Source organism: Lutra lutra, chromosome 4, assembly GCF_902655055.1.
Source record: "Lutra lutra chromosome 4, mLutLut1.2, whole genome shotgun sequence".
Lineage (NCBI taxonomy): Eukaryota > Metazoa > Chordata > Mammalia > Carnivora > Mustelidae > Lutra > Lutra lutra.
This window is the reverse complement of record NC_062281.1, coordinates 55,433,686-55,458,389: the sequence shown is the minus strand read 5'-3', so window position 1 is coordinate 55,458,389 and position 24,704 is coordinate 55,433,686. Positions and strand designations below refer to the sequence as shown.

The 24,704-nt window shown below is 39.7% G+C and overlaps 1 protein-coding gene across 1 annotated transcript in view; it reads left to right on the top strand.

Annotated features, from left to right (window-relative positions):
• The window catches only part of STMN2 (stathmin 2), a 27,895-nt gene extending 5,068 nt beyond the window's left edge, over positions 1–22,827 (top strand). The window contains exons 2-4 of the mRNA XM_047724877.1: positions 867–1,139; positions 12,155–12,346; positions 21,462–22,827. Of these exons, the coding sequence (XP_047580833.1) occupies positions 867–1,139; positions 12,155–12,346; positions 21,462–21,521 (525 nt within the window). The 3' untranslated portion in view covers positions 21,522–22,827. The remainder of the gene's footprint in view (positions 1–866; positions 1,140–12,154; positions 12,347–21,461) is intronic.
• The last annotated feature ends 1,877 nt before the right edge of the window (positions 22,828–24,704 follow it).

The following is a 24,704-nucleotide window of genomic DNA, read 5'->3' as shown; positions in this document are numbered from 1 at the left end:
GTGTCATAAATGCTAATTAACTGTTTTGTAACCAGGTCCTTGTGAAAGGGTTTCAGTTTCCAACCCAAACTTCCATTAGAATGCGGGGCCGATCCCTACCTTGTGTAAATTCATTGAGTTGATAGATAACCCAGACAGAGGCTTCCTCTGCTAGATACAGCCGTGACCCATAATCCGGCCACGTTTATTCTGGGATTCTAATACCTCACTACAGGCTGTCACAGAAGCTGCAAAGATAAATATGGAACAGCCTCTCTTTGGGGGAACTTAGAGCTGAAGAGAAGAGACATACGTCCAATATCAAATATAATCAGCAAGCAGAGCACAGTGTGGTTAAGGGATAAGCTGGAGGTGACACAAAGTGTACTGGGAAGACAGTGACAGGTTCTACAGCATTAGGGATTGAAGACGGAAGAAAAAAAGTCAGAAGTCATGGGTGAGCTGAGTCTTAGAAGCTAAACAGATAAATTCAACATTGCTCGCGCACTGCTTCCTAGAAGAACTGGTAAAGCATTTCAAATTTCCAATAAACCTTTGTTATTTTTTTTCTTTCTCATTTAGCCTGAAAATGCCTCCAGCCATGGTAATTTTCAAAGGATAAATCGAAATCTGTGCCACTTTATTTTCATGTGAAGCTCATATTTATTCAAAAGGAAAAAAAAGTTAGGTTTAAAATCAATTTGGGCTCTTTTCTCCTAAGGAGGCCTGCCTTTAATCGACTCCCTATGGATGTTGTTGAATTTCCCAACACTGTACATATTTATTCTGTTGGAATATATCTGTAATGATAGTAAAAAAAGAGATCTTGTATGTTCAAAACCATGTAGAACAGATAATCACACACAGCATTTATTCCTATTTGCCAGAATAACAAGGCTGCTTTCCGTTGCCTGAACTCAAATTATTTCAATAAACCCCTGCTTCACAGCTCTGTATGCTTAACATCCTCCAATATTCATTCCTCAGATATGGAAGTGAAGCAAATCAACAAACGTGCCTCTGGCCAGGCTTTTGAGCTGATCCTGAAGCCACCATCTCCCATCTCAGAAGCCCCTCGGACTTTAGCTTCTCCAAAGAAGAAAGACCTGTCTCTGGAGGAGATCCAGAAAAAACTGGAGGCTGCTGAGGAAAGAAGAAAGGTAACTTCTCCCATAGGTTTTTCAATTCTTCTCTCTTTTCTCTGTCTCTTCCCTTCCCTCCTCTTCTCTCTCCTTTCTTCTCCCCCCACCCCACACATTCTAGCAGAGGTTCCAGGGGACAATATGTGTAAACCTACAATATCCCAGCACGTGTAGGTCTTCAACAGACACAGAGCCAGGCTAGTTCAAGTAAACATTGTTGTCTCTGGGCTCCTTGAAACCAAACATCTTAGACACTAAAAGAGCTTCAATACCTTGGTGCCCTTCTCCCTCTCTTAGATCCCTTATCATAAAAATCTCCCTGCCTTAGTCCACGGTGCATATCCAGGAAAGCATAAACTTAGGAAACTTAGCTTCATGGTTTGGAGGTGAGGAGGGATATACAAGTGGTGATTACTCCTCTCAGGGTCGGTGTCCCATCCCCAGTGTGGTGCATGGTTTTCCTTGAAACTATAGACCACCAGATCCTCCCCCTAAAATATCTCTGCCCAGATGCTGCTCACCCCAGGATAAGGGCCCCAAGGTTGCCTCTGTCCTCAAGGCCTTACTTCCTGCCTTTGAAGTTGGTCCTTCCAAGATCAGGACCCTCTAAATCTATCAGTGTCCTCCTCTCCCCAGTTCTAAACCTTGATGGCCTTTTCTTCTCTCTTTTCCATTGGCCCCTGTTTGTATTAAAGCACTTTTCTTTTGCCCAATCTCTAATTGTTCACAATTAGATGACTAAGAAGCCAAGGGTATTAAAAATGGGGGGGGGGCACTCAGAAATCCCAAGGACTCTACACATAAAGATAGAAGTTACATCTGAATATGCTTGTACCAACCAAGTGATTGTTAAAGTCCATTCCACCAAAATGCTCTTGACCAACCCAAATGGAATTATTTTTAGGTAATTCATGCCTCTATTTTATTTTTCACTGACTTTATCATAAAATATTTTTAGAAGCATGTAGACACTAAGAATATGCTCCATGCACTGTCTTACTTGAGTGGAAACTCTGCATTTACAATAATTTTTTATTTTATTAATATATTGTCTATAGAAAGTTAGCCAATACATTCAACACCTATAGGTTGGATAGTTACAAAGAAAACAAAGATAGTCTTTCTCGCTGAATTCTCTAACAGTCAACATGAAATAAGCCAAATATGTGTATGTGCATATGTCTGTGTGTATGATACATGTGTACATATATGCACACACATATATATACATACATATGTAATATCAGATAACGAGAACTTATCTCCTAACTTGCTGCCAACAGATACAAGTTTCTAACTACAACAGTGATGGTGTGTTACATTCTAGGTAGATCAAGTTCTCTTACAGGTAAAGGGCAATGGGTACAGGTCCTAGGTTGTCCTGTAGAGATGCTGGGATTTGATTATAATAGAAGGTCAGTGACTAAGCTGAGATTGAAACTTGAGATGAAAATTCAGCATCATGGTTCAGAATGTTGCTGGTGTTTTCCAGGCAATGTATTTAATTTGAAGGATACTGTTAAAAGGAAAGAAAAACACAGAGATTATCAAAATTAACTTGGTAGCCTCATAAAACTCCTGAGTTAGCTAATTACTAATTCTTTCTGGTAAAATTCCTACACCCTGACAATGATAAATTATCAACAATTACACCTTTATACAAGTGAATTGAACTAGAAATTGGCCTTAAAATGTCTTTTAAGACATTTATAAATATAATCATCTGGCATTATGACACCAGGAAAAATTTTTGAAAGCCTTTAAAATCAGTATTCCTTCACATGTCTGGTATTACTTGTTACAATTTTCAAGGCAAAAATCATTATATAGATTATGTCCTGGTAGTAGAGTTTTAATTAGAAGAGAATATAACTAATTAACAGAAAGTACCAACTTAAAAAATCATTAATTGATTTTATTCTATTGGCTTGTGCCAACTTAATTAGTGCTCGTTAGAAGAATTGTTAATTCTCCTCAAAGAGCCTCTAGCTAGTGGATATATGTCAGTGATTACCTTAGTGAAAACATGCATATAACCAAAACTCAATTCAACTAGCTAAAACACAAAGTGGGTATGTGACTAAAATGTCTAGAAATGGTTACAGCTTCAAAAACAAGCTGGATCCAGACGAAGCAATGTGGCCAGATAAACCTTTTTATATCTATCATCGATCTCCTCCTGGCTCTCGTTGATTTCAAGACCAAGAGAGTTTCCTTTCCAATAGTCGCTCCCAACTTATTTTCCTCACAAATTAGACACTCGAGCAGAAAGAACATTCTTCTTTCCCACGAAAGTCCTGGGATTGAGCCTCAGTGTCCTGTCCTGGGGTCACACCCTGAACCCTGAGCCCATCCTTGGGGTTGAGAGGATGCGGTACTTTGATTGGCTAGCCTGGATCACCTGACCTTCAGAGGTGGGGAGGTAAGATTCCTGCAGAGAAATGCGGAGAAGTAGAGCCCTAAAAGGAAATTGAGGTGTTGTTATCCAAAGAAGGGGAAATGGAATTTCGACAAGCAAAATGACAGATAGCCACAATTTTCATCTTTAGAAGCTTAGCTTTAGTATAACAATTGCAGTAACTATTTAGCTCCTACACTATTCAACTGGTAATTCTCCTAGCCCTGTCAGCATGAAAAAAGTGATCTCTGCAGCTACACAGAACAGTGCTGTCCAACAAAAATATGTGAGCCACATATGTATTTTAAATTTTTCTAACAGTTACATTTTAAGGAGTAAAAAGTAACATGAAACAGCCCTGTGCGGCTAGTAGCTATTCAGTTGGACAACACAGATAAAAATGAGACCAGAAAAATCTTAGTGAACCATGGAGGAATTTTAGGCCTAACTGTTTCTAAATGGTACCAGATAATTATTCAGTTCCAACTTTACTAATTTTTTACATATTTTCTAAGAATTACATTGAAATATAAACTCAGAAAGTTAAAAAGAAACTGCCATGCTGTGATTTCAATCTTTACGTAATCAGAACCAACCCAGGGGAAATTTGGGACCTACTGGAAGTAATAGGATCTTCTAAATCTCACACTTTCTTCTTTGGCTCCGTGGGCTCTGCATTTACTTGTCAAGTCCTCACTGTGGGGAGGGAGCTTCTCTGGGCCCAATTTTCACCTGCTGGTCTCTCTCCTGGTGTTCAAATTTATTATTATTATTATTTTTTTTTGGTAACACTTTGCACAATTAGTAAGCATATGTTTATCTGCATATATATTTATTTAGCCCTAATGTCCCCACTGTTAAATTATACACTCCATGAAGGCATGGTTTCTGTCTTTTGTTATTAGTTCCTAGAAAAATTAGTACTGCAAATATTTTTAAATGACTAAGGAAATGATAATTTTTAGAACCAAACGTTAAAGTGGCAATATATCACTTGCTTTGACTTTTTATTTTGTCTTCACATCCTAAAACAAAATTATAATTACTATATTTCCAAAGGATATCTTCTGAAAGTGCACTAAATAAATTTTACAATCCAAAGACTTCTTAGTCTGGGAAAAATCACTGAATCAACAGATATTTTAAGAACCTACTATTTGACAGGCACTGTTCTAGCTATTAGAGATGCCTCATCAACCTTATTCCAATTAGGAAAAAATAGCTAATAACTAAATAAAGCAGGGCAAAGGTAATTGATAGTGCTGGAGTGGAAGGCGTTATTCATATGGGGTGACCAAAAATGGCCTCTTATATATGAGAACATTTTGGGGGGTTGGGGGGAAGCATGAAAGAAAGGAGTAAGCTTTACATCTCTTCTCTGGGGATAGAACACTTGAAGTAAAGAGATTAGCAAGTGCAAAGGCCCTGAGATAGGAGTGTGCTAGGACAGTTTAAGTACACAGAGCTCAGTGTGACTGAAGTAGAAAGAACAAGGAGGGGCCAGCAGGAATTGGGGTCAGAAGGTAGCATTTTAATGACTTAGACTTCAATTGAAATGGGAGATCATTGAGGAAAATAAAAACATTTCACTATTTGATGTGAATCACAGCATCTCTTTAGAAAAATATCTACTAAAAAAAAAACTGGCTGACTAGAAAAATAAATAGTGTTAGATAGAGAAGACATGAAAGTGTTTTAGACTAAGAGAATCGTTCTAGACTAAGAGAATCATTCCAGAAGTAAGGATACACAGAGATAAGAATGCATAATGTATGTTTTCAGGGCAGTGGGTAGACCAGTGAACTAGTGCAGTTGGGTAGGGAGATGGAGAGTAATGAGGTGAGATTGTGGAGGGCCTTGAAGCACCCAGATTGGATGTTCAAACTCTATTATGGAAGACATAAAAAAAACACCAAAGGCTTTCAAAAATAAACACATGTCCAACCTAGTCCAGTGGTCAGCAACATTTTGCTCTGGGTCTATTTCTGTTCTCATAGTTACAAGTTTTTAAAGATTCTGCCTATCAAACATGTTATTAATAGTAGTGTGATATTAACATAATAGTATTAATAAAATAAATATAATAGTATTAATAAATTTGTTTTGCCATGGTTATAAGCAAAAAAATCTGTAACTGCTAATTAATATTTTGATTATCATTAAAAATAAGTATTTTCTCATAAATTGACTTAATTCTAACTCAATGTGAGTATAAAAATAGACAAAGAAAAAGGTGAAATATGATTTCTGATAGGGTTTCTAAAACATAATAAAAGTTTATGAGCCCCTTTCCCCTCCACTGATATCATCAAAAGGCCTGCTTCTGAGAGTTTAGGGACCACATCTGGGAACCAATGACCTAGGCTATGTTGCAGAGGCCTTCTGGATTTATAACTGGAGGGCTGCAATGCAGTCATCTCCATGTGGGCTCAAATGCACTTCACAGTAAATGTTCTGGCAGTGTCCCCAATTCCTCATACCATCTGCTGACACTATTGCAGCACCGACCATCTGGTTACTAGGTTGGACAGTCCTCCCTTAGGCTCCTTTGAACCAGAATTAATCCCCATTGATTGGTTCACAGAAGAAATTTGTTACACAAGAAATAAGTCTTTTTCCTGCTTTTCCTCCACTCTTTGATTATCTGTGGGAATCAGCGTTCGCCTCCGTAAGACCAAATTATCTCATGAGGTCAGCTTGAAGCTCATATTTTGAAATCAAAGTTTCCATACTGCAACCGACCCCCATGGGTGAAACTCTTCAGTCATCCATCCGTTCAGCCAGCCAGCCAGTCATTTATTCATTCAACAAACGTTTAGCAAGAAACAGCAGGGCTAAGCTAACCCAAAGTCCCAATTGGCCCAGGACAACTCCAGCTTAATCCTGCTTTTTCTATATCATTATTATCATTTCAATTTTACAAGTACCCCAGTTTGGACAATAAATTATATGGTCATCATAAGCTGATCATAGTGTTTAAGAGCATCTTTAAAAGCACAGTGGGTGAAAACATATGTTTAAGACAATACCTGTGATCAAAGTCTGGTTCTACCACATAATAGCTGTATGACCTTGGGCAAGTCCTTAACCTGTCTATGTCTTATTTTACCCATCTGTAAAGTGAGCCTAGTAATGGGACCTCTGTCATGGAGTTAATGTGAGAACCAAAAGACCTATCCTACATGAAGACACTTGACAAGCCCTGTGAGACAAAGATCTATTATTATGCAAAAACACATCTGGTTCCTGCCCATTTAGTCCAGCAAACTCACAATTTTTTAAATTTTATTTTACTTAAATTCAATTAAACATATAGTGTATTATTCATTTCAGAGGTAGAATTCAGGGATTTATTAATTGCATATAACACTCAGTGCTCATTACATCAAGTGCCCTCCTTAATGCCCATCCCCCAGTTACCCCATCCCCACCCTGCTCCCCTCCAGCAACCCTCAGTTTGTTTCCCATACCTAAAAGTCTCCTATGGTTTGTCTCCCTCTCTGATTTTGAAAATTCACAATTTTATAAAGAAAAGAAGTTTCTTATCAACAAAGATACTGAAATGTTACCGTACATTTCATAAATTCTTCAAATATTATAAAATATTATTTATCAAGTTACAAAGAAGGAGAAACAGTTTGATAGGTGACACCTATATAAATAGGTCTGCGCAACTACCAGGGGCCTGAAAAAAATTAGTATTAGGAAAAAATGATGAAAATTTGAGAATTCTAATGACATGGATAAAATCTCAACCTAAAATAGATTGAATTAAAAAGAGCACTACTCAAACCAGTTCAGTGAGATACACACACTGACAATATTATCACCTATCAACTCCAAAGTCCCTGAATCTCTGAAAGAAAGATACGTTGCTTATTTTTAAGAAAATGGAATAAAGTGGACCATTGGTCACCAAACTTGATAGACTTACCTTTTCTGTTTGTTGGCATCTCCTAGATGGCATCCATTAAAGTTGCATCCAGGAAAAGAGGGGGTGGTTTGTACAGCAGTGGATTATGAGCTAAAGTGCTAGATTATTTGTAATTCAACATTCAGAAAGCATCTTCTCCTTGGTGAATCTGACCCTTGGTCCACAGAACCCTCTTGTGTGTGGTCCCCTCGAGGAAGAGCAGCCCTACCCCCGGTAGTTCTTTTCCTAGTTCATCACAGTAAAATCAGTACAGGCTTTAGTCTAAGAGCTCATTCTAAAGGTCTTTAGGTTTTAATCATTTTAAAATTTTTATTACACTTCTCACTCCAACACAAAGTGAATATGGCACCCTTTTGTTTTAAACAATTATATTCAATTATTATATCTTAACAAGACATTATTATGCTCCAGCTGGGTTACTAATGTTTTTTCATTGTTAATAGTAAAGCCAATAATCTAAGACACATCCTCCAACCTATCGCTGTGAAGACACTGAGATACTAGGAGATCCCGTGTCTGAAAAAAGGTTCTAGTTAGTGGCAAGTAATGTATTCAAATGATGAAAGGAGACAATTAAAAAAAAGGGCTAGAAGTGTGTTCACTTCTGAAATAAGTGGAACACTAATACTATCTAAAATATAGTCTTAAATCTCTTATGTGTACATAAAATAAAGTGAGTTTTATATACCACTTAACTCAAATTTATCTTCCATTTCATTTGGATAGTAACTAAATTCATACTCAGTAATATAAGGAATGGTAATGAATCTCTTTAGAAAATGTTGAAGTGTTCCTAAATGTACAATAACTCCTCTCCCTGTCTCATTATTTTTCCCTTCACGTAGTCTCATGTAATCATTGCAGTGATACTTAGTTCAGTGTGAGGAGGTTGATGCCTAGAAAAGGTGTTCATCAATTCTGCGCCTCCATTATTACAATAGCAAGGTGGAGAAAGTTCCCTGATCTCCCAGAATGTCATGTTGGATGTCTCGGTTCTATAAATAGTTTGCCTTGACATTTGCATTGTATCAGCTGATGATTATCATGCCCTAATTTTCCATTTCATTGTGTCCGTGATCTTCTATATTAAGTACATGCTCTTCAGAGATGGTCCTCCATGGTCAGACCTTTTCCCTTAAACAATTTATTTTTAACAACTTTCAACAAATCCTACCTTTCAAGCCTCCCAGTCAGGGCTCTTTCTGCTAATCTGCCCAAGCAAGGAATAAAATAAAAAACACCTCTTCCACCTTGCAGTGAGAACATTGCATCTGCCAAAATGAAGGGATACTTATCCACTTTTGTCTAACACATATTTTTATTCTACATCCTTACACACACCTTATATTTTAAGGCAGTTTTTTAAACTGTATCCTTTTTTGCTCACTGATGGAAATATTAGAACCATAACCGGTTTTCTTCTGGGCTGTGAGGCTGTGACTGAGAGGTTAAGGTGTATCTTTTTTTTTTTTTCAAGATTGTATTTATTTATTTGACAGACAGAGATCACAAGTAGGCAGAGAGGCAGGCAGAGAGAGGAGGAAGCAGGCTCCCCACCAAGCAGAAAGTCCGATGCTGGCTGGGTTCGATCCCAGGACCCTGAGATCATGACCTGAACTGAAGGCAGAGGTTTTAACCCACTGAGCCACCCAGGTGCCCCTATCTTTTTTTTTTTTTTTTAAGATTTATTTGTTTGTTTATTTGAGAGACAGAGAGAGAGAGCGTGAGCAGGAGGGGGAGAGGGAAAAGGAAACAGAATCTCAAGCAGACTCCCCTCTGAGCATGGAGCCCGATGAGGGCTTCATCCCACCACCCTGAGATCATGACCTGAAGGGAAACTAAGAGTTGAAGGCTTAACTAACTGAGCCATCCAGGCGCCCTTGGGAGATGAAGGTGTATATATGAATGAATCAGTTTCTCCCCAAGAATAAATTCAGAGAAGTTGTAGGCAGAGATATCTGGGTGCTAGGCTGCAAAAGAAAGAAAAAGGAATATGACTGTCACAGCAGTGGAATTATGGAGACCTTAGGAACTGAGGTAAAGACCCTAAGTCTATTGGCTCTGTGGAAGAATGTGTTTGAAAGTTAAGTACTTGTGAGGAGAAACCAAAATGAGGCCCCGTCATAAATATTTTCTCAGTATGGAATTCTTTCCATAATCAACTTCATGTCATATATTTCTTTAATGGACCTGAACTTTATATATTTGAAACACAGGTAATCATTAGGTCCTAAAAATGGATTAGTTGAGACGATCGCAAATATGACCTTTCCTTTGTAGAAGAAAAGGCACGACAGGAAGGAACAGCCTTGAAGTGGCCTGGCCCAGTTTGGCCGGCCTTCATCGTTTAGTAGTGGCCTCACCTGAGAACGCTCTAGACTGCCTTCTGTTTCTGTTTCACCCCATTAATTGTGCTAAAGAAATACACTTGACAGCGATGCTGGGTAGTCTCATTTAGTCCCAACGGCTGCCAAAGGAGTAATGCCATTAACTGAGGCAGCTCGAACGGAGCCAAACGCTCCACCCAGTGAGGCAATAGGCCTCTCTCCGTCACTGGTGATGGGGCCTGGGGGAGTGTTTGTTCACACAGACCAAACGTCCCCCACCAAGGAAGTCCTTTGAAAAGACACATGCTGCCATATTGCCCTGTGAGTCCCCAGGGCTTCCCTTCTCGATTCTGTTCCCCTGCTGTCTCCTGACTGTCTTTAGGCCTTTCACAAAAGAAAACTAAGAATGCAAATATAAACTGTAAGTTAGAACCCAATTTTAGAAGAGCCACAGTAAATTTGAGCACCTGAAAATGAAAAGTTCCTCAGTTGCCCCTTGATACCGATCCATGATAACTCTCTCCATGAGCAGATACAGTGGAGAACAGCAGGCACATGGCCTCTTGCCCTGCAGTCCATCAGAGAGAAACTGTATAACTGTGTGTGTACACACACACATCTGTAGTCAGTGTGTCCCTGTCCCAGTTCAGTAGTCCTAACAATAAGGAAGCAAAATCCATATAGGATGCTTTACCAATAGTCCCACCTAGAGGCAGGAGGATGCATCAGCTAGAAAATATTTTTTCATGTTTTTTCCCAAAAAGCTCCATTTGATTTTGAATTTATTCTGTGTTAACATTTTCTCATCATTTTTCTTACTGGTTTTTTTGTCAGCTATAATGAAGCAGGACTGATGAGTCTACCAAGGATGTCAGTGAAACCGTTTGGGGGTTAAAAGGAGACATGGGGCTAGTTTCCAAAATGTTCTAATCTCCAGTGAGTCAGTAGACCTGTTCCTGATGAACTTCAGAGCAAACACGTCAGCAAAGAGTCTTTAAGGCTGCCTGATGTTACCATTCCTGTAGAATTGTATCTGAGGAGAAGCTTATTCCCCTGTCAAACTTCACAGTTCTCACATACCAAGCTCTCTCCTGAAAGACCCCATGGTTTCCCATTAATGCTTCTAATAGTAATCAGTATTTGACAAGCCATGAAATATTTTTTTGATCTGCCATTGTTTAGGTGTTCACATTTACAATTACTCCTGTGAAGCTTCCCCTCAGAGCACTGGCCAGTCCTAAGGCATTACCCAGGAACAATAAGTGTGCAGTAATTTAGTCTTAAACCTGGATAGCTCTGCACTGAGTAAGACTTCTTTCCGTTGCATATTATGGAGGAAAAAGTCAAGTTAAATAGCACATCTGGGTCACCAATGCAGCCCTGACATCAAATACCATGCCAGAGCATTTTCCAGAAGGTATTCTGTGAATAGAGTGCATTAGAATCACCAGAGAAGCTTATCAAAAATATAGATTCCTGGGTCTCAGGAAAGAACCACAGAATCAGAATTTGGGAAGGGAGGTGGATACCAAGCCTCTGCATTTTCATCAAGCACCTCAGTGATTGCTAACCTCCACTGCACAGAGTCATACAGCCCCCTGATGCTGCAGGAGAAATAAGGACACAAAATGTGGGGATGTTGGGTGGGTGCTGGGTAGGGTGTGTCTGGCTTTGATGTTTCTGCTCTGATCATAAGTAACCCCAGGGTTTCAAAGATTGCCCAGGTGACCTCAGCATGTTCAAGAGGAGACCAGAATAAGGGCTTTCTATTTTCTGTCGCCAAGTGGACATTAATTTTGTACTGTTCACAAGTCTCCGAAGAGAATTTGGCTAATGAAAGAAAAATAAGCAGGTTGGGGGGCGAGTGAGGTGGGGTAGGTGGGGGGTGGAATAAAATGAGAAAATGAATTTGGGGATTTGATTGGCTAGAGTTGAAAGCTTTCTGCGGGACTCAGCCTATAGCTGGTGAAAAAATGGGGCAGGGAAAAGACTAGAACTTGTCCTAATCTTCCCATATTTTCCTTAGGCTGCAATGGACGCTGCACTCCAGTGATTAACTGCAGCATCCTGGTTGCATAAATGCTTAGCAGCAACTAACTCTAAAAAAAAAACGAAAACTCCTCAGTCGGGGTTAAATGCTTCTTCGAAGACAGTGCCTCCAAAAAACTCACAGCTGAAATTTCAGCTGACCACATCTCCCAGCTAACCACATCCTACAGAAAACTCTAAGCCGTGCAGATGAGTACTGAATGGCAATCATGCTCAAGGCTAGAAGTGGAGTTCATTTGAAAAGAACACTCTCGAATCAGGAGGCCATTGTTCCCCCAGGTTTGTGTGTGGGTGACTCTTAGATGAGTATGTTTTTCTTCCCCAGTCTCAGGAGGCCCAGGTGCTGAAGCAATTGGCAGAGAAGAGGGAACATGAGCGAGAAGTCCTCCAGAAGGCTTTGGAGGAGAACAACAACTTCAGCAAAATGGCGGAGGAAAAGCTGATCCTGAAAATGGAACAAATTAAAGAAAACCGTGAGGCTAATCTAGCTGCTATTATTGAACGTCTGCAGGAAAAGGTAATCCAACAAAGTTCTGGGCATAAGCATGCGTTGCTATGCAACACAGCTGGGTGAGCTCTCAGATGTCCAGGCACCAGAGACTTAGTCAAAACCTGCTTCAAATGCACAGACAGCCAACAGTTTGGGTAGGTTCACCCATTGTAGCATTGACTTCATGGGCACTGCAACATGGTAGAAGTATGGGAATCCAACATTAAAGTTAGAACTGTGTCTGATTTTTTTTTTAAGCAGTGAGTGCTTAAAAAAATGCTCAGCAGGGAGGCTGATCCATGCTTTTCAAGTATAGCAAAGACTTCTGTACAAATTTGAAGAACAATCCCTTAGAAAAATATTAAATTGGAAATATGAAGTAGACCATACAAATATATATTAGTAAGCAATAATAATATATAATAAAACAACACATTCAATATTTATTTCAATTCAATATTTATTTAATTTATTTAATTAAAACATGATGCTAAATATAAAAGTAATAATTTGGAAAAATACATTTGTATTTTTGTAGGAAAAGGACAGAATATCTATGAAAAAAAGCAGGAAGCCCAAACTCTCCATGTAGGAAAATCTACATGGGAAACTGGAGTATAATAACATTGCTTGAAACCAAAGCAAAGGGAAGCTAGTAAGGGATGTTCATTTCCCCAAGTTCTGATATCCTGGTGCCTTCTCACCAACCCTTCAGTCAGGATGAGCAGTGCTGGAGAGCCTCTGGAAAGTGTTCTGTCTTTCCCTTTTGTGGGCTCCACTGCTATCTACCCACCACCACCACCCAGAAAACTTTCCTTTGAAAATGTGGAGTATAGCTACAAATGGTTTAGCTTTGTCCACCTCCAGAAATTGGATGAAACATTGAGAAATACGACTTTTGAGAAACAATGCCTAAGTCCTTTTCTGAGCAGTTGCCCCTGCACCAGTACTGAGTACAACAACATGTCGGCACTGGAGAGAGAGGTAGGACTGCCCCATCATCAGAGCATTAGGAGTCTCTACAACAGGAGCCGTGCTCCTGTTTTCTGAGTTTTTCTTAGGAAGACTCATGTCTTCAATTAGAGTTGGCCCATCTCATCTAAGGATCAGGCAATCCCGTGCTGATATTCTCATCTATTCTGATGACTCTGTTTTTGCTCCCATTCTCTGATTACACATATCAGGCCAGAATCAAAGAAAATTAGGCATAAAACCTGAAAATAGATACATTTAACTCCATGGAGAGTTTGGTAGGCATCTGTGCTCTTGAGGAACTTTTGAAAGCATTGCTGGGGAAGTGTGTGTGGGCTCTGATACAGCGGTGGGACGCTGAGGCTCTCTGAAGTGTGTAGAGGAAGTACTAGGTGACTCGGGTGGGAACGGAGAGCCACTGAATGCCTTAGTCAGAACTTTAAAGTTAAAATTTAATTTACTTATATAAGCTGGTATTTCCTCACTCTCAGAACAATGTCATTGTACTTCACCTAAGTGCATCAGGTCAGAATTTGAAGGTGGCCCTTCCACTCTCTGCGTGTTACACATGGTGGTACCATGGCCAGTGCTTCGCTGAGATGCAGGAGGGCAAAGTTCCATTGGGTAAAATGTATGCCCCTCACTTTGAACCATTCGGTCTTCCTCCATTTGCCCTCAGTTCACATGTTTCTGCACAATCAAGGAGATTCTTGCTGGTACCATGGACAGCAGAAGACCACCATGTATTCTATTCTGGATAATTATGGCTCAACCATCTCCTATCCTAGGCCCAAAATAAAATAAATCACGTGGAGTTGGTAGGAATGGGGCACGCTGGTCATATTCCAGTATTTTCCATTAAACCTTAGTATCCAGTGCAAGATTTATATCATCAACAACCAGGACCATGACTGTTTTTGAAATTACACATATACAAGTAGACAGCATGTCCCTCTTGATTGACATTATAAAATGGCACATGAAATTTTTATGTTTTAACTAGTATTTCCAGAAGTGTTGGATTTTAATAGGCAATTTCTTTTTCTCTGTGCATTTCTCTTCACTCACTCCCTGCCCAGTACCTTGCACTCTTCCCCATTCTCACCCAGATTTAGTCTCTACCCCCTTTCAGACACACAGATGCATACAGACATGCAGTTTGTCCTGGAAATAATCAACCTGTGGACAGCTTAACATTCCTGACATCAAGCTGCAGAATCTCCAGAGGTAGAACCTATTTTCTTTTTTTTAATCCTCCGGATGACTCCAATATTCAGTCAGGTTTGATAACTAGGGGTTGTAGCCTATTCTGATTTAAATCTCAGCTGACAGTATTCTTTTTTTTTTTAAGATTTTATTTACTTATTTAACAGAGAGAGAGAGAGAGTGAAAAGAGAGAGACAGTGAGAGAGGGAACACAAGCAGGGGGAGCTGAGCAGGGAGCCTGATGTTGGGCTCAGTCCCAGGACCCTGGGATCATGACCTGGACCAAAGGCAGACGCTTAACGACTGAGCCACCCAGACTCCCTCAGCTGACAATATTCTATCCCATGCTGAATGATACAATGCAGATCATTTTTAAGACCACATTTCCCCTGGTATTTCACAGCCACAGAGACATTTTTCAAATCTAATGAGATCTTGGGCCAGTGTTACCCAAGATCTATTATCTTTTCCATGAAGTGGAGAGATTTCTTAAGTGATACCAAATTTGCTTCCTTTTGATGTATTTTAAATATGTGTTCTCTTTCCTAAAATAATACAAAGTTTTTTTATTAATACCAGTATCTAGCCTTTTGTTTGAATGAAATTACTGCAATGAGATTAAAATTATAAAGAGAATCAGTAATAAGAATCGTGCTGAAAATGCATGAAAGTGCCAACATACATAAGTTATTCTGGAATCTCTACTTCAAAAGATGTTTACCACTGAAAATGAGACCTATTAGTAAGTCATTCAGTGAGTATTGATAGAGTACCGACTATGTGCTTAGGAACCTGGAAGGGAACCTAATATCAAATAGCATTAACTAATCATCTCTCTCCCCATGCAGACAATATAAAACCCAGCAATAAATGACCTAGCAGCAAAAATTAGAGAATAAGTCAACGTATCATAATGGGCCAATATAAATAGTAAATACAAAAACACTGGGAAAATGTCAGTAAAAATAAATCCACATCAAGGCTAACACACTAAATTCCCACCATTTGACAGGCCTCACTGACCCTATCAATTAACCAGGAGATGTGATACAATTCCATGTGAGCTCTTACCAGCGCTCTGCCCCGCCGCCACCCTCCCCCACACCCCTCAAATAAGAGAACAGAGCATCCGAGCAGAGCATGTCTTCCTGTGGTATTCGTGGCTTCTTTGGTGTTATTCACTGATAAATTTCCACAGACTTCTTGGAGACCCAGCCATGCTAGACTCAAAATCTTTAGCTAGAACTAAAAGCCTAAAGCAAAAGCAATCTCAGTTGAACTTTAGAATCTCTAAAGTGCTCTTTAAGCGAAGAGATTTTGATATAATTGTCTGGGATGGGACCCAGAGATCAGCATTACTTTTAAAATTTGCCGGTAGATGCTAATATTTAGCAGGAGTTGAGAACTACTGAGCTAAAGACTCCTTAAATATGCTTTGTCAGGTTTTCATAAATTATATTTAAAGATTTTTTTTTAATTTATTTATTTGACAGACAGAGATCACAAGTAGACAGAGAGGCAGGCAGAGAGAGAGAGAGGAGGAAGCAGGCTTCCTGCTGAGCAGAGAGCCTGATTCATGGCTCGATCCCAGGACCCTGGGATAATGACCTGAGCTGAAGGGCAGAGGCTTTAACCCACTGAGCCACCCCGGTGCCCCCATAAATTATATTTAAATATTTTTTACCTTTGTTCTGTAAAACTGTTCTTTTTTCCTTCAGAAAAGAATGTGACACTTTTTTTTTCAATTTCTGTTTTCATAACACCTCATCTCAACACTCCAGCTTATTATATAGAAAAGAATCAAATATGGAGAAAGGTATGGAAAAAAGAATGCCTAGGTCACAAAGACCTACACTAGGCTGATCTGTTTATGTCACTCAGATCGAAATTATACATACCCAATAGTCTTCAAATTAAGTGACATAAATTGTCATACCCAGGACTAGAAACAGTAGTCTGTGGGTTACTTGACACTCTGGTGTGGGGCGCCTGGATGGCTCAGTGGGTTAAAGCCTCTTCCTTTGGCTCAGGTCATGATTTCAGGGTCTGGGGATCGAGCCCCGAATCGGGCTTTCTGCTCAACAGGGAGCCTTCTTCCCTTCCTCTCTCTCTGCCTGCCTCTCTACCTACTTGTGATCTCTGTCTGTCAAATAAATAAATAAAATCTTTAAGAAAAAAAAATTGACACTCTGGTGAATTTCAAATATTCTTATTCTTGGAGTAGTTTAATAGAAAGAGACACAAAGACAGAGACAGAAAGAAAAGCACCGGCTCCTGCCACATGGAAAGGATTAAAGAGACACTTTCTTCCTCCCCTAACATATTCTTCCTCCCCTAATGCTGGACAGTATCCAGCAGAAAATTCACCACCTGGCCCTTCAGGAGCCCTGAAGAGCAACAGCTCTCTCATCAGACCCGAACAGGGTCTATAGTGGGTAATTTTGAAAAATCAGTTAAAGCAGGTATAATCATTTTAACAATAATATATACATTCATTAAACACGGAACTTTAACATCAAACATTTAAATGTATAGCCAGTTACCAATCTTTTGATGTAGACCAGGACCTTTGTGAGAAATGGATCAGTTAATAGGGGTCCCATGTCCTTTTTTTCTCCCATTTTCCACCTATATCCTCTTAGCCATGTTTTACAGTTTTAATTTCTTTAAAATTGGGTGAGAATTTCTGTATAATAATATGGATACATAGGATCTTTACAACTTTTCTTTTTTACAAGCGAGTTTCCCCTCGCTTTTACAGTTGATCCACTATCTGATCATAATTCCCTTTCCTGAGTATTTCCAAAGCTTTCCCTCCACCCTCACAATTTTCTATTACTATAATATTTAACTGAATCATATAATGAAATTCCCAACTAGCTGGTCGAACAGGCTGGAAATATAACGGACTGCAAGCAAGCTATATAGCTCAACCAGTGAGAGGAAAAGTATGTGGAGATAATAGAGAAGAGGCTCCCAGCCTTACAAACAACCCAACATCTAGGAGGTTCCAAGATAATGGGGGGAATGGAGAATGTTGGTTAACCTAGCAGGTCAATTGAGAGGACTTCCGCTGAATCTTGTTGAATTCTCCACTTAACTCAAAGGTGTCACATCCTCTTGCTTTGATAAAACAATGCCACTATTCACTAGCCCCTGCCAAGACAGCTCAGATCATAATATTGTGACTAGAAACCAAAGGAGCTTTCCATGGCGTTCAGGAGTGAGAGAAGCAAAAAAACACAGACGACCTTGACAGCTACTTTACCTAGCCAACCACAAAGGATAGCACTTAGGAAATAAGGGATATTGTCTTACTATAATTGATGAATATCACCTCTAACAATATAGAAAAGTTGAACTGAAAATATCATAGCCATTATTTCAGTGACAATCACATCACATAACGTGATATAACTTAAAATAATAAAAATAGTTTGAGAGAATGTTGTATAACTTTAAATCAAGATTTCAGCCATTATTAGTTTTCATCTATTGTCAAGTTTTATTCTTCTCATCGGACTTTGTTTTTTTGGGGGGGTCATTCTCATTCATAAGTGCCACTTATGTAACTATTTACTGTTGAACATGTCTGATGAAAGACTAATGAAGGGAAAAGAGGAGTTAAACCCAGCTATTACTGATTGGTTCCTGTAGACCAACCATTTTGAGCGTACTATTGCACGTAATCCAAACAACAACCCTGAAAAGAGATCCTGTTACTGCCCCCATTTCACATCTAAGGAACTTTGTCCTTAGAGAGATTACACCATTCGGTCAAGATCACAAAGCTAAGTAGACCACAGAGTCTAGATTTGAACCCACGTCTTTTTGATTCCCAGTGTCTGTACTAAGCTAAAGCAGCAATTCTTTGTCAATCATCAAACACTGCTCAGTAAGCAAGCTGGGCAGTACCATTGGGAGTTTATACTCAGTGACCACTGTCATCTTGATATAAATGAAAACATGCCTTCCGGGCACTCACAGCTCACTCTTGATCCCTCTTTTTTTTTTACAAGTGCCTGTAAAAAGGTACTTTTGTCAAAAGAATTCTTGATGACACTGACTGACCTCGTTGGGCATTTAAATAGACTCACCTAACAGAATTTCATAGATGGAACTGATAGTCTAGGTCATCTAATTCAAATCCCTGGTTTGTATTTGATACCTAGTGAGGAAAGGGAGACATTAAAACTTTATAAAGGGGAAAAAGAAGGAAGACCTCAAAGAAATCTCTAATCACATATTCTTAAGGAATCAGAATTTTTCCTAATTTTTCCTTTCATACATGCTTGTATATCAAAAGAGAATAGTTGCGTACAATGCTAAAAGATGTTGTATTACACTTCCCTTATATTGACAAGAGGAAGGAGGGAAATTGCAGAGAACTTGGTAAATGTAGATCTGCTTCAGTCTGTCTTGCCAAAGGTCTGATAGCACCCTCCAAATAGTAGAAGCTCAATAATGAGATGCATCTTATCAAAGAATAGCCTTGACTTTTGAGGAGCTATCTCAGAGCATCACAACTATGTCAGTAACCTCTGACAATTAGAGTTTCCTGATTTAAAAAAAAAAAAAAAAAGACTGTTTAAAAACTCCTGCTTGTCTGCCCTTTGATTCTGCTACATTCTAATAGAAAGTGAAAGTACAATTTCATGGGTATCTCTTTGGTGATTTGAATAGAAAGTTTTCAAATAATGTATTTACTAAAATACCTGAAAATAGACAATATTTTTCCCAGAAACTCAGAATTTATTTAATTTCCCTTTTTTAATGTTTATCTCCAGCTCACAGATCTAGTTGTTCTTTCCTATAGCAAAACCCATTTCCTTACAACTAATTTTGAGTTTCATAAGAAGTGCGCTCCAGGGTAGCCCAGTAATATTAATTATAATGCTCCCTGTTAGAAATTTGAATTTGTATCAATCCTTACGCTTAGGTGTCTGCTATTTTGCTCCAGTATACTGATGGTCTGGACTTTTTCTCAATTTTTGTCAGAGCTCAGCTCTAATTAGCTTCTTTCTGCCTGAGAAAGGTTTTGCTGCATCCTTTTCCTCGTAATGGTGGGACAAAAGGAAGAACCCGTTTTATCCCTGCTCCTTCCTCTGTGACATTTCTGGATGGGACAGAGGTGACTTCCCTAAAAATGCCTTTTTCCCCTTCTCCTCATGGCTCTTCAACAAACACAAAAAGCTCATTTAAACCAATTAAATAAAATTGTGTTTCAACTCTCTAGAGTCAACTTCCTGTTTACTCCAATTCTTTCTTTAAAGGAAGTGTCAGATGTTATATGCCTTTTTGTCCCAACACCTACATTTGAAAAGACACATTTTTCCTCACAACTATTAAATTTTTTTCCTTCTACTAACAGTGAGTTTGTACAGCAGTGGTTAACAGAGGGGGCTGTAGAGGCAGGCTCCCTGAGGTGGAGTCCCAGCTCTGCTGCTTGTTAGTTCTGTGATCCTGGACAAATGAGGTAGGCTTTCCGTGCCTCAGTTTCTTCATCTGTTAAGTGGGAACCAGAATAACGCCTCTACCATGGGGTTGTTGTGAGGAAGAAAGGGAACTTAACAGATAAAAATCTGTATTTATGCAGAACTGATTCCATGTTAAGTCCTAATAAATGCTCAGTATTATAAAGAACACAGTAAGCAGAGACTCGTTGAGATAATTGGAGTTTAATGGTAAGATTTACTTTATAGCCGGTCCAGGTCTTTGCCCCTGAACTAAGGGAATCCATAGAGCCACAAGAAATTTCTGGAACTGCCAGGAAAAAAAATAGGAATATAAATAATATTCTAAGTAGAAAAAGAAGTAATACTAGTAACCATTAGCATTTTAAAGTTTCAATTCAACAAGCAATTATTTAGTACCTATGATTTGCAAGACAAGGGGGTTATAGTCATTCGGTACAGAACCATGTACTGAAAAATACCTGATCCACCTTTCCTCTCAGTTCCCTCCACAGTAAGCTCAGTTCCCAAACCAAACTTAGCACCTCAGTCCCCCACATAAATAAACATCTACCAATTTCAGGCTGAACGCAGAACACTCTGCTATGCCCAGCAAGGTATAGCATAACTTATATAGTGAGAAAATACAGTCCTGGCCCTCGATGAGCTTAAATATACGCAACTACTTAACACAGAAGATGAGACAAGAACAGAAATCCTCATAGTACAAGTTAAAACAAAATGGCTGCCACATATAAGAAAACATTTATGCAGGTGTTCAAAAGGAAGGTAAGATCAATTTTATTTTGTGGTCTCCTGAAAATCTTCATGGAGGAAAACATGACTGCTACAGGCTTTAAAGAGTAGGTTTAAGATCCTGACCAAATAGAAACGGAAGACTAGGAATCTCAAGCATTAAAAATTCACGAAAAGACAACTCCGTTATACAAAAGTATCAGGTACACGTGGAAAGGAGAAGAATGGAGGGCAAGGCTGGAAAGGTGATTCGGACAAGCTTTGAAAAGCCCTGACAAACAGGGTAAGCATTTAGGAAGTGTACAAAAAGTCTTGCAACTAATCCTCTCAAAGTATCCATTGGCAATTATAAAGCCCTTCATATATTTGGGAAGCGGGGGGAAAAACACCATTAAAAATGACAGGGGAAACAACAATGTGATGTTTTATTGCTATTTTCTGGATCTAGGACAGTAGTTGGCATATTCAAAATTCTCTTAATCATAGGACCTTCTGATCGTGGTTTTGATCAAATATGGCATGACAGTTTTTTTAGTCTCCATAAGTCTTATATGGTTTTCCCTAACATGACACTTCCTGGGTCTCCTGTGGTCATTTATCATGAAATGAGAAACTTTCCTAAAGATAGACACCAAACAACTGCGTGATTTCCAGTGAGATGCAAACTGTGGAAAGGAGTAGGCAGGCCTTCCTGGTTCTCTGTGGAGCAGACAGCCGGGCTCTGTGACGTTGCTTCTCCCTTTGGTGTTTTCCAGGAGAGGCATGCTGCCGAGGTGCGCAGGAACAAGGAGCTGCAGGTTGAACTTTCTGGCTGAAGCGATGGAGGGATGGCACGCCCCACTGTTAGTAAATCCCCCTGCCTATATTATAATGGATCATGCGATATCAGTATGGGAAATGTATGACATGGTTTAAAAAGAACTCATTATAAAAAACAAAAAACAGAATCAAAAATTAAAAAAAAAATTCAATGCGGTCTCTTTGCAGAATGTTTTGCTTGATGTTTAAAAAATACCTTGGATCTTATTTTGTAAATACTTACATTTTTGTTAAAAAATACAAGTATTGCATTATGCAAGTTATTTCATAATCTTACATGTCCTGTAACAGGCTTTTGATGTTGTGTCTTTCCACTCAAATGAATTTGCTAGGTCTGTTCTTTTTGAAGCCCTCATGTTGAACTCCATTCCCTGCCCTTTTCACTCCAACAGAAAAATGAGGTCAGTAGACAGTCCATGGTGCTAGAAACCCACCATTGCCTAATGACCTAGACGGCTTTGTAATCTCTGAACTTGACTAAGACCATGCCTAGGTTACAGGTATTAATTACAATTCCACGCAAACCTCCACATTTGTTCACTCATAATCTACTAACTGTCTAGAAACTACAAAACCAGGCTAAGAAAAAACAAACAAACACACACCAATCATAGCATTTACTTCTGCTTCTACTGGATTATGTGCTACAAATGTGCTTTGGCTTTAGAAAGGGATGGATGAGAAGACAGATCTGAGATCAGTCTGGGTAGAAGCAAAACGTTGAACCTTTTAAAACTGCTGAACACAGATCCAAATCCCAGTGGTTCAAGCAGCCACGAATTTGCTCTTCATGAAGTGGGCTTAATTCTCTAGTTTAAGTTCTTTTGATGGAATGAATTACTTAATGTGTCAGGTGGCTTATTTGTGGATGCCATGATTGATGATGTCATTTTAAGCTCTTACCTATAGTACAAGTACATGATGCTACTGAATATTTTTCCACTTGGAAACTGTGAGCTGGTTGTTGCATTAAAACACACATACGAACAAGGTCAAAAACACTGCGGACTTTCACTCAAGCTGGTCTTTCTTCCCCAGTGTGAGGCAATCCTGCCTGTTAAAATAAAAAGAAACTCCATCTGTGAGGGCTGGTACAGCTAAGGGGGCTAGGCAGGGCATTTGTGCCAACTAAGAATCACCAGACACCCACCATAAGTACCTATCGCAGTTTTGAAGTCGTTTCTCCCCGAAATCCCAACTCCTGAAGGTTGCTGCCTGCATATTTACTCTTCATTAGTGCTATTTTCCTGTGTCATTGTGAGCAAGCTGTGATTAATAAAGAATTGGAGTTCTGTGAACTAATAAACGTTCGGTCTGGTCTCTTGCCCCTTTACATATCTGACCCCAGAGTTCAGATTTCCAAAGAGTAGCCATGGGATTAGACAATCTCCGAAGCCAAGAGACAATAATTAGTGTTTGAAGGAAACCAATGCCCTGCTGATTCACTTCCCTTCTGGGGCAGCAGGCGGCCTCTCTCTTCTCTCTCCCTCTGACAGGCCAGCCCGGCAGGGGAGGTCTTCAATCTGTTCCCCTTAAAAAAACATTCAGGACTGAAGGAGATAACCTTAGGTTCAGATTGATCATTCTGAGAAAGAGACCCCCCCTTGCAAAGCATTTGGGAGGTTCCTGGCACACCGTGCATTCTCCCATGTGGCCCCAGACCCCCTTCGCCAGCCTGGGAGATGTGATTTCCCTGCCATGCTGCTGAATTTTGCACTGCCAGGAAGCACATGGCACACATGGACACAGCGGGGTCCTGTCAGTGACCCAGATGGATCCTCCTCCAGGACCAAATGAACCACATCCAGGTTTAGCAGAACATCATAAATAATTGAAACCACACAGACTTATGAGTAAGTGAACTGGGCTATCGTCCATAGAAGCACTAACAAGCCAAGTGTCGGGGGCAGGCCACCTGGTCCCTGCCTTGACTAGCCTCTGTTTGCAGGACTCTACCGCTGCAACCCTCAAGACTCATGCTCGCAAATGTGGGTGCCATTATCTTCCTTTGGGAAGTCTATCGCAGCTTCTGATTAGCATAAAGTGGTCTGTATTTTCATACTAATCTTTACGTAACTTGGTTCATAACTTTTTTATATAATGTTATTTGAAGGGCTCCCCTAGGGCTGGACCCTGTGATTAAGCCCCAGAATCATGAAAATGAGTGACCACAAGAAGCTCACAGTTTACATGCTTATTTTTGGCTCAGAACTAGCAAGTAAGATATTTTGGTCTGTCTTTTCAGCATATTGAGGGGAAACATAGTTTCCGTGAAGTTTTCTGAAATATTAGAATTAGTCGACAAACCCCTCACGCTACTTTGTGGGCTCCTAAACCATTCCAACTGCCCAGTCCCAAAGGTGAAGAGACTAAGGCACAGAGAGACAGAGAAGGTTAAGTGATTTTGCTCCTTGTCACAAGGCCCACTTAATGGGATTTCTCTCCTTATTAGTAGCTCATCAACAGACCGTCCTCAAATCTTTCCACACCATTGAGGATATGTTAAGTCCTTGAGGCTCCCCTAGACAACTGGTTCCCAAATTTTGGCACGCTTCAGAGTCATTTGGAGGGCTTGATAAAAACAGATTGTTGAGCTCCAACCCCAGAATTTCTGATTCCCGAGGTCTGTGTGGAAACCGAGAATGTGCATTTCCATCATGTTCCCAAGTGGTACTAGTGCTTCTTGTCTGCAATCTCACTTGACAGACCCCGCCACAAAATTGATTTGGTATAGATGCATGGATTCTGGGTGATGGCCACAGTGGTGATACTGTTTCAGTCAGGGCATGTTCCACTGAGGTGGGGCGTGAAAAGAAACTCCATCTTTCTCAAAAAAGTAGAAGCAGAACCCAAAGAAATCCAAGAAGAATTAAAAACGAACAACTACATCTTGCAGGTTAATAAAACACCAGAAAGAAAGCATCTAAGAGACAGTTGAGGTCAAGGAACCAATAGTCTTGCGTCTCCGACACAATGTAGTATTTCAGGACAGTTTAAAACATCTCAGATGCTCCTCACCCTAAAGAGCTGAACTACGTGCTCTTTGCAGGGATGATGTCATTTTGTGAATTATCCAGGTCATTAGTCTTATTCCACTTATAATTTTTTTTTTACAGAGTCTGTTTTCCTCAGGACTATGTTTAAATTGTATATATGACTCTGCAATGCACTCTGAAGAA